The sequence below is a fragment of the Melanaphis sacchari genome, unplaced genomic scaffold, assembly GCF_002803265.2.
Source record: "Melanaphis sacchari strain LSU unplaced genomic scaffold, SCAv2.0 Contig44_pilon_pilon, whole genome shotgun sequence".
In the NCBI taxonomy this organism is placed as follows: Eukaryota; Metazoa; Arthropoda; class Insecta; order Hemiptera; family Aphididae; genus Melanaphis; species Melanaphis sacchari.
In genome coordinates this window covers 2,323,690-2,344,412 of record NW_020271295.1, presented here as the reverse complement: position 1 = coordinate 2,344,412, position 20,723 = coordinate 2,323,690, and the positions used below count along the sequence as shown (strand labels likewise).

Sequence of the window (20,723 nt, the reverse complement as noted above, 5' to 3'; positions counted from 1 at the left end):
TTATAATAAACAACTATTTAACTGATCGCAGTCAACTATGAAACCCTTAGGTTCATTGAAATAAGGAGATGTTACGACCCTCGTAGACCGTATATTTTATTACAATATTGTAAATGTGATTACAGTGGTTGTATAGTGTAGGTATTATATAGTTTATTCTAAGTATTCTAAGTTTATAAAAAAAATATATTGTTCAACCTTAACCGCTGTTCTTTGAACGATATTATTACATATGTGATATATATATGAATCACTATGGATAAAAATGTACACATTTTCATTCATATGTGAAGAGTGACGGTTATTAACGACAAAAAAAAAAAAAAAAAAATGAAAAAATAAGCCCATCAAAAGTTTTTTATTGTGCATCAGTGTAAAAATTCTAGAGTACAGCTACCAGTATAGTATTTACTGACTTTTGGTGAGTATAATGAGGAACGAAAGCATAAAAATTGTGGTCGATTTCAAAGGACTCTTTTTCTTTCTGTATACATCATAATATGAACTTTACTTATTCTGAATGCATTATACACTTCCTACACTGCTTCATTCTTAAACAAAAAGGACGATATTTTTTGAATCAATGAACTATTGTGATATAAAGATATAGTGAAACAACAAATACCCATATAATAATTTGTGTATTGTTCAAGTAAAAAACTGGGTCAACTGGCAAATGGAAATTAAACCAATAAGATATCAGCCTTTATCAATATTACATTATTGTATATTTATATTATAATATCTGGCATATTTAAAATAACTATTACTCGATTACTTAAATATGATTATGATTATACAGTGTGGATTTTTTTTTTAAAGTAAACACATCATATTATGTAAAATTAACCAACGTTTTTAAAAATATTTTTTTCACATCGAGTGAATCATGAAAAATTAAAATTTTTTTGTTAAAATATATTTCATCTTTATATTTTTTTTTTTCATAATGGCATAAATGTTTAATTTGAAATCAGAATAGTTTTGCTTAATAAATAGATAAGTATATAATAAACAAAAATGTTTAAAGATCTTTATATTTTCGAAATAATTAGTAATAATTGTTAAAATAACACTCTGTATACGCTTGTTATGTCGGTTTTTGATTTTAAAATGATTTTTGTTTTTTGTGACTACACACAACAAGTATGCAGAAAAATGCTTTGGATTTCATTTTTGAGAGTAACTTCTAGTAGAAAATTGGATCTTGTTTATACTTTAAAATGATAACAATTACAATTTTGAAATTTACTGTATTTTTTAAAATAATTAGGGGAAAAAAATACATAAAAATTAAAGAAACAAGGATTTTACACAAAACCTGTTTTTAACAAAATCGATTTTTTTTTTTGGTGCAACTTAAATACACAACCTTTGATACTTGAAATTATCATAAAAGAATTGTTACCCTACACAAATTAAAATTTTAAAAATATTTTGACTATTTTTGATTTATTTTTAAATATTTGAAGTTTTTAATTTTTTTCTATATATATATATATATCGATATATAATAATGATTGAATATTTAAAATGAGGTGACTAAAACATTTTTGATTTACCAATTAAAAAAATTAAGATTACGATAAAATAGGTAATTATTTAAAAGTAAAATTTTGATTAAATTCGTCAAAATATCGAAAATTTACAGATTGCTTTGTAGTTTATTATTCATAAAAATAATTTTTTAATATATATATATATAATGTATACAAATAAAAAATGTAATATACGATTTCTTATTAGTTTTCCAACTTATAATAAAAGTAAAAAGTTTATGGGAAAGTCAAAATAATTTTTATGAAAATTTAAAATTTTAATTTTTACGACATTAGATAATCACACTCAAAATATCTATTTACTTATTATTTTTAATCATTTGTCTAATGACGATAAACATTAATTTCCTGGGTCAAATTGCATAAGCAATTGATCTAAGGTTACACGTATATTTTTCTTACATCTATATAAAAAAATTTTAAATGTACATAGTTAAAATTTTTTTTTATACACATTTGAAATTTAAATTTTTATAAAATTAAAATTTATCAAAATCAGAAAAATTTATAAAATCTAAGTATTTGTATACTAAACAATTTTAAAATCTTCAATTTATATCGCTTAAGTTTAAAATATTTTCACAATGTTCCTCTTAAACAGTTTATATTAAAAATAAAAAATTTTAAAAATATACAATCACAATAATTTTTTATGGATATATTAAGTTAATATTTGGATGAAATTGTATATTTTAATATTTTAATGATGAATTACAGTAATTAAAGTTTGAACTAATAAGCGGTTTTAGGTAGATTTAAAGAAAAAAAACAATACTTTAGTCGTTTAGTGGATACATACTAAATTTTTGTACTTTTTATCGAATAATTAGTCATAATTAGTAGGATTATTAATAATTATTATTAAAAGTAAGTCATAAAATATAAAATATAATAAATGGTAATATGATATATCATTAGACATTTTTAAATAATTATTTGTAAATAGTTATAATTCTTAATGTTAACGAGCATTGATATGTCTTTTAACCATAATATTACTTTTATAATGGAAATTAATTTTTTTTTAAATATGACGTACTGATATTTCTTTGTAATTTAATACGGATAATAAAGTCATGTGAATAATCTATTGATCGTGTTCCTATTAGATTATTCAATAATAATCGCCGTACAGTTTAATGATTGAATAAAGTAAAAAAAAAAAATATAACCAAACAAATATTATAGACATACAGAGGCTAGTGTGAATTATTATATCAATTAATAGTAATCAAATTGGCTGATTTAGATTGAAATCGGTCAAATATTAATCATGTGCTAATTTGTGTACCTATAAATGCTACTTTCAAATGTTTAGCTGCCATTGATTTAAAGAAAATATTTTTATTCTACGACCATAATGATACAGTAATATCATAAGTGTTCTGATTTATTATTAATATTTCACATGTGGTAATAGATAACACACTTGATAAAAGCTCTAGCTGTTTCAAAGAATTTTGAGCAATTTATATATTTAATAATTTATCAATAACTGATAATTTTAATGTGTGTCTTTATATATAATATTATATATTAATAATTAATATAGTATATAAATGTGGTTGGTCTATAAAAACGAAGTATTTTACGCATATCATAATAATGTAATGTAAATATTCGTTATACCAAAAACTTAACTATTAACCAAGTATTTTACACAATTTATCTATAAATAAATGTAATTTTTTACTTATTCTCTTAGGACGATGAACTTTTCCAAAATCTTGTATGTATCTATACTATACGTAACAATATTGAAATACTCAGAATCACTGCAATCAAAAGAAGTACCATTTAAGTAAGTTATTACCTAGTTATTAATATTTAATGATTTAATTTAAATCAATGATCAATATTTTATTAATAGATATGATATTGAATAATTTTTTGATAAATGACAAAAATTTGAAGTTCCAAAAATTAATTTTTAATATATTTTAAATTATATATATATCATAGTAAGGTATTTAAACCAAAAAAACTTTATTATTAACATTTTTTTTTTTTTTTTTAAGAATAATCAAATATATTTATTGGTCTATTTAATAACTAAACACCACTTCAAAGGGTAAGAGTACAAAAAATAAAGAAATTGCAAAAATTACTTTTAAATTTAAAATATAAGTGAATCAAAAATTACATAATATTACGAAATGAGAATTATAAATTAAATATTTAAATTACAAATACATGTTTTAACGCAAATTGCAAATTTATGTTTTAACGCAAAATAAAAATCGATAATTTTTAATTTGATTGCACATCATTACAGATATATTATACTTCAGACTATAAATTAGTGAATTCATTTTTTTTAACGAATTATTAGAAAAGGAGGATTATTTCTAGAATTGAAAGAGAGTACTTTATTAGCAATGATTTCCATATGATTACTATATGAATTGACTCTCAAGTTACCCGATGTATCTTTGATCGACATTTTAATTGGTAAATGATAAAAATAATAATTTATGACAAAAATGTTATTATAAAATTTCTTTATAAACTACATATGATGTATTCCCATTTAGTGCAAAAATGATTAAAATTGTGAGTGTACTGACTATGAAGCATATCTCATAAAATTGCCCATGTGAAAAAGAGCCTAAACATGTATGCTAAAAACTCACGGCTTATAAGCTCTTACTCGTGTATATAGTTATAAGTGTTATAACATTTACATGGAATTTTTTTTTTTTGTCGATTTCAACCCTTGAAAATCAAAAATTTGAAAATTGTTTTCTTAGTCCATGATAAAATTATAATATTAATCTATCTTCAAAATTTCAAATCGATAGCTCTAATCAACTCTGCGTTGATTATGAATCAGTTACTCAGGTCAGTTTCGTTTATATATACAGATTTACATGTCAATAGTAAATAAATATAGTTATATAATTTAATGTATTGTTAGAAGTGTAGTTAAAATATTGTTTTGATTTAATTTATTAAAAGTTAAAAGTGTACCAAACTACTGTTATTAAAGCTATACTTCTAGTATTCTATGACATTTTAAAATAATATAATGATTACATATAATGATTATAATGTAATATACCTTACTCAGTTATTGAGAAAAAATTGAATAATATTATTTTCTCATAATATTTATGGTGATAACATGTACTTTTATGATAGCCAGCTTTGTAAATTGCAATCAACCAGTGTCGTTCGTGATATGATACCGAGTTTGCCGCTTGGGCAGCGGGCTACTAATAACGGCTACTGCAGCTACCTCATTTTTTTTTTTTTTTTTTTATAATGTACTATTGAATACATTTTGGATATTATCTTATCTTTTAAGTGCTACCTATTTAATGATTCAAGAATTGATTAAAAAGTTTTAAACATAAATAAACTGATTAAAGTTTAAATTTTTATTTAGATTTGAAAATGGAAAATCGGACAAGCATATACTTGATCATCTATTGAATTCTGACATTTATGATAAGCGATTATTGCCTCCGTCTTATGGTAAGTAAATTATAAGTTATTATATTTTTTTTATGTTTTTAGCTTTGAAATGAGTAAAAATACACAAAAGATACTTAATAATCTAATAGAATTAGTTCAATTATAATTATTTTTGAGGTAAAAAATTGGTTAGTTATGAATAGATTGTGTATTATAAATTCGGTTACAATCAATTTTAATATAATTTTGAAATTTGTTATTTAGTTAGAAAAACTATTTTTAATCCATTTTCTAAAACTCAAATTAAAGTATAGAAATGTATTAAACAATACTGTTATGCTTGATACTTTTAATTGCATAAAAAGTTAATTATGATTACGAATTTAATAATTTAAATAGGTGTGTATTTTCACTCTATAGAAATTATATCAACTATCAAAAACTTTAGTCATACGCATAGCTTATTTATAAATATTATATTATACGCATACAAGTTCTGTATAGGTATCTTTTAACGAATTTATATAACCAGTCAAATGTAAAGAGATGATTAAGTTACATCATACTATATGTGCAATGAACAGTAAATCGTAATAGAATTATGAAATATGGAGTAATATTAATAGTATTATATTATCAATAATTGAGGTGGATAACAGATTAAGTACACCTATTTATACCTATATTTATCAAATATTATTGTTGACATGTGTAGTTGTGCTAAAAATTGTATACCGCTCAAATTAAAAATACAAATGTTTTCCTCGACTGACTATTTTTTACACTTATATAAAAATATATAAAACTGATCACCATAATAATTTACACACATAATGAACACAATAATAGACTAAACTATTAAATTATTATTACCGATACAATATTATTTTATCGTACGATTAATTCAAACATTATACGATTAACTATTATTAATTAGATTTCTAAATTAACTTGGTTATTGATGATTTTAGAAAATACGAGTACCTATACAATATGGATTTCATAATGAGTATAATGTATAAACATTATATTTTACCATATTAACATTATATAAGCATACATTTTATTTTCACGTTATAAAAGTTTTTAAAAGATTAATTTTTAACAATAGCTCTCATAAATTAAAAATGATTTTTTTGTTAAAACAAATTTACCTAGTTTTAACAATAAACTTAAAATTATCAGATGCTTCTAGAGCTAATATTAACGAGTTCTACATAACTATGGAGTTGGGCTAAAATTTGACAGTTGAAAAAGATTCAAGCATTCAAAAATATAAGTGCTTTATCCTTAATCTCTAAATTATTCTTCAATAAATATCTTGACATTAAATAACTAATATTTTTATACAATTTTCAATTTTAATTATGAAAATAACATATTATACCTACACTAATGAAAGTAACTCAAAAAAATATGATATCATAATGTTATATTGATTTATGTAGTTTTCTCTAACTATAAATCCTTTATAGGTTATTCCTATCTAATGGTCACTAATGGATTACTAGATTACCTCTTAATCATCTAACTCTATGAAAGTTTTGTATAAATACGTCTTATTGTGTATTTTTTTTTTTTTTTTTTTTTGTTAACAACCCTAAGGCTGGTTGACAGTAATTATTTGCTTCTGACATTTCTCAGCTTTCCTTAATAAGATAAGGTCTACACTCCATATCCCTAACTATTTGACTAATGTAGTCCAGTGGTGGTCTCTATTTTTTATTGTGTATACAAGATTTAATTTATTCTGAGAAATAATACGTTTAAAAATTATATAGTAAAATGTCAACTAATATTTATTGTTAATCTGTCTACTAAATAGCCTACATTAAATAAATACGTGATTTATTTCTTTGCAAACACTAGGTAACTAGGAATTAGATACTAGTACGTTACTATGGCCTTATTGGAAATATGAACAAAATTAAATAATCATTGTATAATATATATTATATCTTTTATTTTTATTTTATGAGATATATTTACTAGATAATGTATAGAAGTATAGTACTTTTACTTAAAGCTGTAAATGAGACGATTAACTGAAAATGCTCTACCAAATATAATTATTTAATTGTTAAGTTGTAGTAGCTTTATACATGATTTACCACTTAAATTTATAATGTCACTTGCTATCATTTAGTTTAAAATTATTCATTTTAATTTATCTTTTAAAGTATTAGTAATTTAGTTGGGTATAGTTTAAGGCGGCCTTACTTTGTAATTTTAGCTTATTAAAAGCTTTATTCTTTTTATATGGCTTTCGATTAAAAATAGTTTGGGTGCCTTGTAATCTATTAAAATTAATGATATTTTGTTTATTATACAGGTATGCGTATTTCAATTAGAAAACAAAAATATAAATATGATCGTTGATAAATAATAGAAAATACTACTAAATGTAATTAATAATATTCGTTTTGATTTGTCATATTTTATTATACAATTTAAAATCTTTATTATTGTGTCCAAACGATAGTCCCTATTAAATTTCGTTGTATGATTTTAGTACATATTAATCGTTAGTAAATCAGTGTTTAAACTTTATAATTAATATAATGTAAAACAATATTATTAGATAAGTATTTAGTTAAAGTACTAATTCTAAAGTACATTATCTATCAAATAAATATATGTTAAATATTTAAGAGTAATTTATTATTATGTGTTATATATTGTTTACAGGTCCTTCAATAGTCAATGTTAGCGTAGTGCTATTTACATTGTCGTCCCCCGATGAATCAAGTTTGGTAAATTATTAATTATTTTGATTTTTAATACTAATTAAATACACAATTTAGACATATATTAAGCAATTAAAATTTCAATGCTATATCATATGATTAATGTTATTTTTTATTATGTATTTTTCATAAATGAAAGTATAGATACTTGACATAAATTTATGCTAAATACCATATCAAATTTAGTACATAAATTATAGTATTTAAATGTAACCTATAATGAACCATTATAATATATAGTGATTTTAGTAGCTGTATTGTGAATACTAAACAATAATTTAGAGTTGTTATTAGAGTGTACTGTTATTTTTTCTAATAATTTGTTGAACAGCCAATTACCTAGCTATAAATATTCGTTATTAAGTAGTTGGTTAAAACTTGAAAGTTTAGTAAACACATAAAGTAATATCCAATAATAGAGATAAGTAATTTGTTTTCACTTATTCTTCTATTGCAGAAAATTTTTCTCAGAAAAATAATAGTGAATGAGTATCACTGTATAAACAATGCAAATGAAATCTATTCTGCCAAATTGTCTATTTGTGAATAGAGTGGGACAAATCAATCATCAACTTATAGTCGTAAAAATATTTTAACATATTTCTTACAATATATAGTGCTTTTCATAATTTATTTAAACTATAAACAAAACTTAATTTAATTTGTAAGAAAATATTTATAATTAACCTAATATTATTAGAAAGTTTTGAATAAATCTCTTTGTAAAATATTTCTGAACCGAAAAATAAACATAAAATTGTTTATTTTAAGTTATAAAACAATATTACATTTCTATAAATGAGTTATTTGTGCAGTCGCTAACTATTTTAAGATAAAAAAAAAAAAAAAAAAAGGAACGCATACAAATACATGTGTACATCCTTAATTAAATTTAAATATAAACTACTTACACGATATATCACTGTTTTAAGAAATTTAAAAAAATTGTAATTGTATATGTCTAAGTTTTGATAATTTCTTCAAGAAAACTTTTTATTTTTTATTTATTATTATAGAAAAAATGTATAATCTGTACACAAATAATACAATAAGTAATGGTGTTGACATTTATTTATTTTAACTAAGTTGGAAGGCTTGCGGGAAGTGAGTATCCATTGACACTACTTCCAATATGAACTCAATTTAGCTTAATATATTAAATGATAAAATCACATGATCATTTTAATTTGAGGTGACAGGGAGGGTAATATGTTGATGCTAGGTTGGCAATGAGAGAATTAGAGTGGTTCATGATGTTTTTTTTGAATCAGGAAAACATAGAAAAAAAACACGCTATTTCCGTGTAAGTGAATAACCCTCCGTTTAAATTTCATTCGACAACGGTATATATTATATTTCAGTGAATCGGTGTTTTAACATTTTTTCTTGTATGTCGGACAATGGAAACTTCTATAAAATGCGCGTTTTAAACACTGATGAACTGCTTGTGTATATCATAACCCAAAATCGGGCAATTTTCCAAGTATACTCATGTTGTTTAGTGCATTTTAGCACCCCGAGGATTAATTTACATAACGGCACTGTCGGCACTATCATCGTGCATTATATGCGAAGTACGTTTATAATTTATACGTACGATATTTTCCATTATTTATAAAACATGGTCGACCGGTATACTTATACGACATGTATATACTTAGAACAGGTATACGCGATTAACGACTTGCCGCCCAAAACCGCATTATAGGGTAAAAAGGTGTTTCACTTAGAGTTGGGAGAAATGTACAGGGGAACTGAGTTTAAAGAGAAAAGTTTTCAGTTATTTTTGTATATCCCTATTTGCAATTTAAATAGAATGCCACCTGATGGTATGTTATTTTAACTAATAGGCTGAACGACACTTTTTTCTAAAATTATTAAAACAGTTTGAAAAATGTCACTTTTTTAATTTGAAAATATATTAGTTTGTAGAATTATTCAATGAAGAAATTTTATATGAAAATTATTAAACGTTAAAAATCTTTAACATAAAAAGAGTAACTTACAGGTTTGATATTATTTTGTTTTTCGTCTCTGGTCCCGTAATCAAACTATGTTCATTGTTTTGTGGCTTAAATGGTACAATCTGCTAACGTTATGATTGTATCACGCAACACGTCATATGTTGCAGAAATATGACATCGAGTTTTTGTTGCAACAAGAATGGTATGACTCAAGGCTGCAGTTTCCAAATCAGACGGCTTTCAGCGTTTTGAACGGAATCCACCATCAGGGTGATATTTGGTTGCCGGACACGAACTTTCACATGCACGGTGACTTTAAGCCAACCCAGAGACCCATACGATTCACTCTACACGTGCACGGCGATGGTCGTGTAGAGTACACAACCAGGTTAAATTATAGAGATATTTCTTACCCGTACATATAATTATAAATATCTATAGAACTGATATACATTAGAAATCATAAAAAAAAAACAAAGAGAAGAACAGAACTACGTTATTAGTTATAAAAAATGAAAAATAATATCACATCAAAATCCTAATCATTATATTAATATAATATGTTGTCAATATTTCAATAATGAACTCGTTCGTTACTCAGAAAAGTAAAAAGTGTTTTGATATTTTTATTTTTGGATAATAAAATTACACGTGATTCTAATATATTTCATACTGCTGTCCTTATTCAAATAACTTTTTAGTGAAGAAACTGTCATCAGTATCATATAGATTCGATAAAAATGCCTTACTTCAAACTAAACACTAAACAATCAAAATATAGGTTTATATTATAACATATAAAAATTGTTGGAAAAAAAAAATAAGAGTAACATAATAATGTTTTATTAGAATTCTATTTATGTATTTTAAACTGCCAATAAATTTAATTTACATTCAAAATAATGAATAAAGTTTGCTTCTGTAAACAAATAATACATATCATATATAAATATATATACTTTTGACAAATAATTTCAAGTTAGATATAATTTTTTTTCTCATAGACGTCATCTGATGTTGTGTTGTGAAGGGTCAATGAATATATTTCCATTCGATCAACCTTTATGTACGTTTTCCATGGAAAGCAGTGAGTATAATATATCATATTATTAACTATAAATTAATTAAATGCGTCCCAGATAAAAGTATCCTTAATTATATACATATATGTTCCCAAATTTTGATCGATCATAGAACTTACAAAATACTACTCAATAAAGATTTAAATCTTAAGATGATATTATTTTAGTCGTAATTTATGTTTTTGTAAAGTATAGTTAGAAATATATTTAAAGATCTTAATCTTAAATTGGGACTGAAAAACAATACCTATTATAAAGAATACATATCATATCATATTGTATTTTATTACTTATTATTAAAATTGAAAATAGTTTTTAATATGCTGAGATAATGTTTGCTCTTGCATAAGATAAATTTTGTTGGACATTGATAATTTAAATCAATTTACGATAAGTAGGTATAAATAAATTTCATTTTTTCAACTTTTTTTTTAACTCAAAAACCTTTTTTTTCGCAGTATCATATGAGAAATCTGATTTAAAGTATGTCTGGAAAAACGATAATTCTGTTTTGGTAAAGTCACCTAATTTGAAAACTTTAAATGCTTATTTAGAGCGAAATCGAACTTATGAATGTGCTTCTACTGGAAGTTGGAGAGGTAATAATTTTTTTTTTATATACAATATATTAGACATATATGATAATATACAAAATGTTTTATTTTACTTATTATCTCTATTTTTTTCAATAATTTTTATTTATTTCCTATTATATTGCATGTTGTTTTTATTATTCGTTTATGCTTTCATGTTTCACTATTTTTGTACCTTAGAACTGTATTCAATATTTTAATTAAATTTATTTTTTATTTACATATTTTTCAGGTAATTACAGTTGTCTACAAGTGGAAATGATATTTAGTAGAGATAGAACGTTTTACTTCGCTACTATTTTCATACCTGGTTTAATTTTAGTTACTTCGTCGTTTATTACATTTTTCCTGGAATGGGATGCAGTACCAGCAAGAACAATTATTGGTAAAAATATTTAATATAACTTTAACTATATTTTATTTTTAATTAAAATATTTAAGTTTGTCAAGTAATTCCTTATACTCCCTTTTTTCTATTTTAGAAAAAGTTCCTTAAGGAAATTATTTCTGTATATCGATCACTACAATATTTTTATTTCTAATGTCTTGTAAACCCAAAACACTATTTTAGCTTCCTACGCCGAGAACAAATCTATTTTTTCTTCCAATATCGACTTGGCTAAAGCATTCGTTGCTATAAAACACCACTTAAACTACATCGAAAAGTGATGTTCAAACTGGAAAACCAAAATCAATGCAGATAAATAAGTTCTCGTTCTTTTTACCCTAAAATAAAAATAATTAAAAAATACATCTATTCTTACCCTTCAAGGAGTAATCCCTCCCTTGATTCAGGTCAAATATCTAGGTATTATACTTAATTAAAAAGTAACCTAAGATCCAAATTTAAAATTTAAAAGTTACTAAACACTATATCGCACTTATTATGTCCAGTTCTAAAATCCAAACTTCCACTTCACAACAAAATGTTTATTTAAGCGTCAATGTTAAGACTGATTTGATCATATAGAGCATATTTAGTCAAAACTCAATATAAAGAGTTCTATTCAAATTGCTTCACTATCCAAATCCAGTAATAGCAAACCAACACATAGACAATATTCCTGACAACTCTCCTTGCTGTTTTAAGATACATTAGTGTTAAGATCTTTTAAATTGAAAAGATTCCACTACTAAAATTTAAGCCGAATCATACTGTGTGGTTCCTATCACTGGATAGCTTCCCTGATAACTTTCTTTAAGTTATATGTATTTTATTAACCTATTTGTTTATTTTATATTTGGTTATGTACAGATTTTAAATACTAGTTTTGTATAATAATAATAATAATAATAATAATAGTAATAAAAAATTAAAATACTAAATTAAATTTTATTTTACAAATTTTAAGGCGTTACAACAATGTTGAATTACTTTACGACCTCCAACAGTTTCCGTCGAACCCTGCCCGACGTAGCTAATTTGACTGCTATGAATGTTTGGGACGGAGTATGCATGTGCTTTGTGTTTGCTAGTTTCGTAGAATTCGTAATAGTAAATTGTACAGGGAGGAGAAAAGTAAAATCAAACAACATTTCTAGCAACACGGGAAATTGCTGTATTTCTAAGGTAAGATTATTTGCTCATTATTTATAAAACTGCCACACTAGGGAATATCTAATGATGTATAATGTTAACCAATCTTTAATTTCTATATGATACTACACTAATTAAGTTAACATTATACTATTAAATATAATAATTTACACAAGTTTTACGGAAGTTAGTTTGTTAAAATGGATAAGTAGGCATACTAAAAACAAGTGCCTATTGAACATTTTTTAATCCTACATGCATAGTTCTTTAATTCATATTTTAAGGGTTAGTTAATAATATTCAGTAACAATAAAAAATGTAATATATATTATATAGGCATTGAATATTCATTCAATATTTGGTAGTTATAACTTATAACAAACAACGATCCTTGGCCCGAATTTCGAACAAGGTAAGTAATCATGTGTGGGTAGACGATTCATGCCCGTGGCAAATAAAATTATGCAAATTTTCTTCAAATGTATTAAGATAATGAGAGAGATTGTAGAATTTCTGTATACCTTATTAAGCTACACAAACAACGCACATGTTTAGTGTTTACTGTAAACACTTTATATTGTATTATTCACACGCAATCGTTATTAAATATGCAATAACAATTAATTTAATTACGACTAACCGGTCTAAAATGATAGCATAAAGTTTTTAAGTAAGTCAACATTGTTTTCAGTAATTTACTTTATTTTTGTCATCATTACTGATCCATAGCTAACTAAATTTGCCAGATACGCGTTGCTTTTATCGTACAGCTTCGTGATTTAACTTTATAAAACCTCAAACAAAAGATATCAATTTATTTTATTCTAGTCTGTACTTTAAAATATAGTGAGAATTATACATGGTAATATTTATGTATATATATATATATATATTATTTTTTTGTTATTATTATTCAATGAATCTAGTCTTTTGATTGTTATAGGGTACACAATATAAAGCATAAAACCCTTTATTATTCTGTGTGAACTATAATATGAGGTAACGTACGTGAAAAAGTCTGGTAAATCAGACTTCAGAATTTTATTAAACTTGGCACGTATACATTCTTAATAACATGGAGTTGTCGGTTAGTTGGCACATAGACGTGTGTTTGTGTACGCGGTCACTATATATTTCGTTTAAGGGCAACGTGGTAATTTTCCATAAAACCCAATGCACAGCTACTTGGCGTAAAAAAAATGTCACGAATAAAAACCCATTAAAACTTTCATATTCTCTTGGGAATAATATAATTTTTTGAAACATTCTTTTATTCCATTAAAAATTGTATTTAATATCTGTATAAAAATAATGTATCATAAGGACTCCAAAAACTGAGAACCTAAAGTTGTCCTAGATCCATTACGATTAATATACAAGAATAATTATTCATTAATCATTATATTTTATAGAATTTAAAAACATTGTTGTTATGGAAACATACATAAACATAACATATGATGTAATATTTCATTAAAAAAATATAAATTTTTTCAGACGTTTAACTTTCTTTTTTAAATTTAAACTATACTTTTTAAACCAAAAACATCAAATGTTAACAAAATATATTTGAAAATAATATTACTCTTATAAAACTATTACATTTTGACTTAATTCAATTTGTTTACTTATATTTATTTATTAAAGCATATGATATTATACTTTACAATTACGATAGAAATATTGTTCATATTACTATATTTTTTTTGTTAACATATTTGTTGAATACTTATCAAACAATTATATCATTAAATCATTTAAAAATTGTTGTTCACATTCTTTGTGTTAAATAAGTGATTTTTCTTAGTAAAAGAATAATAATGCCAATAACTAAATTACTCGCACCACAAATATTCAATAAAATGTTACCTTATTATATTCCTAAGCTAATTTTTGCATTTCTTTATTTACAATACTCGAACAGACTTTTTTTTGTTTAAAAATAAATATCCAAAGTAAGTTCATGGAAAAAAGGAGTTAGAATATGCATTTTTTATTTTCCTTATATAATTTTCTGTATTTTTCTATAGAATATTATGTCACTGAAACTTTTTACATTTTGTCCTTTATATATAATAAAATTGAAAATATCTGCGCGAATAACACGTAAAATTTTACCTTGAAAATGTTCATTAATATTTTCTTCTATTATTCCAATTAATTGACAAAGTATAGAACTCAAAACTTTTCGTCAATATTGATATATGACAAGGCAGAAATAAAATGAATATGATGGCTGTATAATAATGAAGAGAGCACAAAATACGAATAGAAATTATGAAATTTCATGAGAACTTAAAATCATTAGAAGATATGACCAAAAAAAATAAATAATTTTTGATACGTTCGATGACACATTATATCAAAATCCATTTGCACTTTCAAAACTTTCAAGAACAACTATCATATTATTCTATGGAAATTTTGAAATTAAAAATATCATGTTGGTATGATAATTTTATGTTTAAATATTAAATTAAAATTTTGAATTACCATTTACAAAATGCTTAGCAAACAATAAAATATAGTTAACCACACAAAAAATAATATTTGAGTATTTCATTCATTTATCCAGTTTACTTTACTTATAAAATGTGAATAAAACTTTATTTCTAACTCATTTTTAACATTGTGAAAATCTTTCCACCATATAAATGGATATAACTATTTTTTAAAATATTATTAATATTTTACTTATTTTTTAGTGACTCTTATGTAAATAGTATTGTTTTAACGACTTTTTATCCAAAACCAATATCGACATATCGTATACGAATTATATTATTATATACATCGTCAATAACGCTGAACCATGAAAATATTGCCACTGCAATAAGACTTGCAGGCTATTTTGTTCGTCCATATCAAATGAATTATAAAATCGTAAATAACTGCTAGTCGCTTTGTTAGTGGTATGCGGTGATTCTATTTTTAGGATTGATCAAAACTCTTAGCATTATTTTAATTTAAAATATACTTTAATATAAAATAAATTAAATCATATATTGTATTATTTTAATAAAAATGTTAAGACAAAATTACTGGGAAATTTAATTTAATTGTAATTTCATAAAATATGACCTTGATAATGTTTAAACATTGTTATTATTTATATTTATTTTAATAAAACGTATAGTTATGGATTTTACAATTTATTGATATTTTAATACAAAATTAATATTCTATAAAATAATCAAGTTTTCTTTTTAAATTGTAATAAGAATTTTATAGGAAATCTATGAAATAGGAATGATGACACCTTTACGATATTAAATTTTGCACTGCAGTTCGGTGGAATCTTTTACCGATTCTTTAAGTTGTGCGTTATTATGATGATATTATGAATGACAACTATACTTTATGCTGACCACAATAATGCAAAACCCTATATTATACCTATCTAAAATCATGAATTGCAATAAAATAAGAATAGTTACCTATATATTATATACTATATACTATTAAGTATAATATATAATATTTTATCATTTTTATTTTTAAGAAAATTTTTTTACAAATACATTTACGTACCATGTAATGTAATTGCATAACCAATATGTTATGTTTAGATTTAGGCATTATACTGTACATCTGTACAATTATTATAATTAAAATATTTAATATATTGTTTGAATTTATTACTATTTTTTTTTTTTTTGTTTTCTGTCAGGTCTTACTGAAATCAACAAATTAATTTGTTATATTATTAAGTATCGTTAATCTATAACCCGTAAAAAAAAAATAGAAAGAAAATATTACCCAATTTTATGAGACAAAAAACTCGAAAAAATCTAAATACACAGCTTATATATATATATATATATATATAATGAATAATTAACGGATAAATAATAATATTATTTGAAATGTTTGACATAATTAGATATTAGTTAAATTTAACAAAAATTATTTTAAAAATGTAGTTTGAATAAGATTAAATTATTTTTTTTAAGATATACTTTTAAGTATTTAATTTGATCAAGTTTAAATTTTTAATAAAATATAATAATTAACGATTATATTATTATGATATCTAAGTTTGAAAAAGCTGAAGCCTATTGTAAATTTGAAAATGTATAATGGTTCAGTTCTATAGAATATATGAAGTGCAACCAAACATACTTTTTGTGTATGTACTATATAGAGACATCTTAATTGAATACCATTATAACATGTTTAAATAGTGTTTTTTGAATTAAAATAATATGAAGTAAAATAATGAAAACCATTTAAAACATAATATTTAATCAAGTTTAATCAATCGATTTACGTCAATTATAAAAGTATAAAAGTATTTAAAAAAACTACCTCCATACATTTTATAATAACATAAAATATTAATTATGAGTATAAAAAATGTATACACATATGATTATTACAGATAGAAATAATTTAATATTTTAATTCACAGAAGAAATTAAAGTTTAAATTATAGATAAAAATAAATTTATTTATAAAATAAAATTCACTATTGATTTGTTATTAAATAAAATATGCATAGGTGCATTGCTGACCTTCAATAATCAATATTACTAAACTATATATTTATATATATATTAAAAAATATATAAAACTAATAGTAAAGTGTTCTCAATGCTATTTATCTTTGTCTACTGCTACATTTAGTATCCAAACCAAATGGTTCGTTAGTTTTCTTATATATAATTACATATAATCAATCTTCTTACCTCTCAATTTCTATATAATTAATTAAAGTTAAGTTTCAGCTTTTTTATATAGATTTAATATTAAATTATTTTGTTTGTATCAAAATGTTTTTAATGTTCGTTTTTTCTTTTTAAAACTTTTATCATAAAAATATTATTATACATTTTTTTTTTATTGTAAATCATCGTTATTTTTTATGCTACATATGAAAATATAATGTTATCATTATTTTGCAAAAACTTAGTACAGATAACCAAAAATAATAATTATGATCTGAATAATGATAAATATAAAATTTACTTAGTTTTTGAATTTAAGCATTGATTTATATTATATTTGTTTACTATTTTTCATTTATTTTTATGCCTTTATTCTTACCAGTTACAGTGGATTAAAATTTCACAAGCTGACAATTATAATTGTGTATAACATCCTAGAATTATAGCATAGATTATTATAAAGCTGCAATTTACAATCAGAATAATTTTTTACAATTTTAAATTTTTAGAATTCTTATGTATAAACAATAACTGATGCATGAATACATTAAACGTATAGATATGTTTTATTTACGTTTATTAAATTTAATATTTACTCGTGAAACATAACTGATTCGTAATATATTAGAAAATATTTATGAATGAAATTAAAATAATTGATTGATATTACTATTAACGGTGATTTTGTGTAGGAAATATTATATTACACTATAACATTAACGAACTAATTTTTTATTATTAGTAAATTCAAATTACTTTATTTAACAAAAATTTTTTGATTAAATCATTTCAACTGTCAAGGAAAATGAATATCTATTTTATACACGTAAGCATAAATTTAATTGATAAAATACGTTTTTAATATGATAATGATTAATATTATAAGTCTTGTATTAGTAATATTATTATATTCTAAAATACATTTTTTTAATTTTTTATTATTAAGTTATTCATAATTTATATTATTTAGCTTAATAAGAGTATGCGGTGATAGAATAAAAAATAAATTGAATATTTGGAGTAAGAAGTCACCCATTAGTAATAATTGACATGATATAAATTGAAAAATAAATACAGTTTACTGCCAGACTATTATAAAAAATTATATAAACCATAATATGATTCCATAATTAAATTGTCTTGTATTAACGTACGTACAAGTACTCATATTACCGATTTAATTAAATTTAAAATGTTAAGGGAAGGGGTATTTTGTAAAAATAACTACTGTCTACACAATATGATTAGTCATAGGAACTAAACTAGTTTATAAGTGAATTCCGAGTTATATGTTTTTGAATCATACTTAGAATAAATTTGAATTATAAATTTCCGAGCAAAGGGGGGAAAAACGTAATGCCGTTAATAATTAATGACTTAAATATATAATGTTTAAGGACGTATAAACTAAACGTTTATTTAAAAATATTATTAATAATATGGTGATTATGTTTTGATGGAAAATTATTAAAATTGTTTAATGTACTGTTAATTATTATCTATAAAGCCTTAATATACCTATTATTATGTTCATGTGCTTGTATTAGTCGATATCGATGGCGTACGAAATTACTAACATAATTACATAACACGTAGTTCTTGCATTTAACGAGACATTTTAACTTACCTAAAATAAAAGTTAAATTACCAAAGAACGGTCTTTATTTTCTATTTTGAATATATATTATGTGAATCACCTAAGAAAATTTTAAATTTTAACATAATTATTGATTCTAGAATCCTGTAATATCTTTGTAATTTGTGAACAAACAACAAAAACACTTATTTCGTAGTACGAATTAAACTTATTAATAAATGAAAACAATCGTACTAACAATTAACAAATATTAATATTAAGATTTTTAAATTAATTAATATATTAAGTTAGCCATATTAATACTTAGTCTAAAGTTATAAAGCCAAAACATTTCATAAAAATATAATGCAAATTCGTCTAGAAATCACTAAAAAGCACATACACTTTAAATAAATATGTATATCTTATTTATCACTACGTTCAAAATTATCATTCGAAAGTATAATTTTCTATTATTTTTTATAGATTATAATATCGTACATAATTATTATAATATACCTTAAATGTGTTAGCAAAAACACGTTAGAAATTTTATTTAAAAATTGCAATTATATATTTTAGAGATCATATTATCATATAATTACAGTGTTAGAATATTATAAACATATTAATATTTAATTACGTAAGGTTAAAATCAATTTTGTTCCATGCTTTATAATTTTTCATAAGCATATTTTTATACATATACTTAACTTATAAAATATATCTAATCAAGTAGTAAAATAAATATTTGACGATTAAACGTCAAATAAAATAAATTAATAATTTTTTTATTTAATTAAAATATAATACAATCTTAAAAATCTTTTTGTCATAAATTAATTTGAAATTACCATCATTGTTGTATTATCAAATAAAATTACTAGTTTCGAATTTTTATATTTTATATAAAATAATTTTGATAATTAATTATTATCATATAATATATCATCAGCTATGAATTCTATCAAATGTCACGCATTATTACTGAAATTTGCCTTACATAAATTATTTAAATACACATGTATATTAATTTGTTTAACTTGAATTGTATACTTTAAGATTCTGGGAAAAAAAATAAATATTTTTTCTATGGTGTTATAATTTTTTTCATCGTCAAAATTTTTTTCGAGCATTAAAAAAGTTCTAAAAATTCCTACATTTAAAAATTGAAAATTAAATAGGCACCTATGTAAAAAAGGTAATTTTTTCAATTTTCTCAGTAATTTCCCAAAGCGCAAAGTAAAATATTTATTGCTTGCGAAATATATAGAAGATATATCGGTGGTAAGATCTTAAAAGAATTCCCTTCAGATTAGTCTTTTGAATTTATAAAAAAAAAAAAATGTTTTATAAATGTGAGCGACGAGTGGTCTACATCCAACTAACTAATTTTTTATGTTAGTTAACTATTTTAAAACGGAAGAGATTTTATTAAATTAAATTATATTATATAATTTATATCATTTATGAGAAATAATTATTTATTTTTTGTAAAACTAAAATAAAATTAACCTAAAAATTGGATCAAAATATAATACATTAATATAACGCGTATAGCAATTAACAATACATTATTTT

The 20,723-nt window shown here is 22.8% G+C and overlaps 1 protein-coding gene across 2 annotated transcripts in view; it reads left to right on the top strand.

The window, feature by feature from the left end:
• The first annotated feature begins 3,120 nt into the window (after nt 1–3,120).
• The window catches only part of LOC112598000 (glutamate-gated chloride channel alpha-like), a 40,774-nt gene continuing 23,171 nt past the window's right edge, over nt 3,121–20,723 (top strand). Inside the window, exons 1-9 of one of the 2 annotated variants that reach the window (XM_025344291.1) lie at nt 3,121–3,166; nt 3,265–3,360; nt 4,948–5,036; nt 7,665–7,729; nt 9,855–10,075; nt 10,692–10,774; nt 11,228–11,368; nt 11,595–11,747; nt 12,715–12,932. In XM_025344291.1, the coding sequence (XP_025200076.1) occupies nt 3,165–3,166; nt 3,265–3,360; nt 4,948–5,036; nt 7,665–7,729; nt 9,855–10,075; nt 10,692–10,774; nt 11,228–11,368; nt 11,595–11,747; nt 12,715–12,932 (1,068 nt within the window). In that variant the 5' untranslated portion in view covers nt 3,121–3,164. Of the gene's footprint in view, nt 3,172–3,264; nt 3,361–4,947; nt 5,037–7,664; nt 7,730–9,854; nt 10,076–10,691; nt 10,775–11,227; nt 11,369–11,594; nt 11,748–12,714; nt 12,933–20,723 lie in introns of both variants that reach the window. The other variant, XM_025344292.1, reaches the window with a different exon arrangement.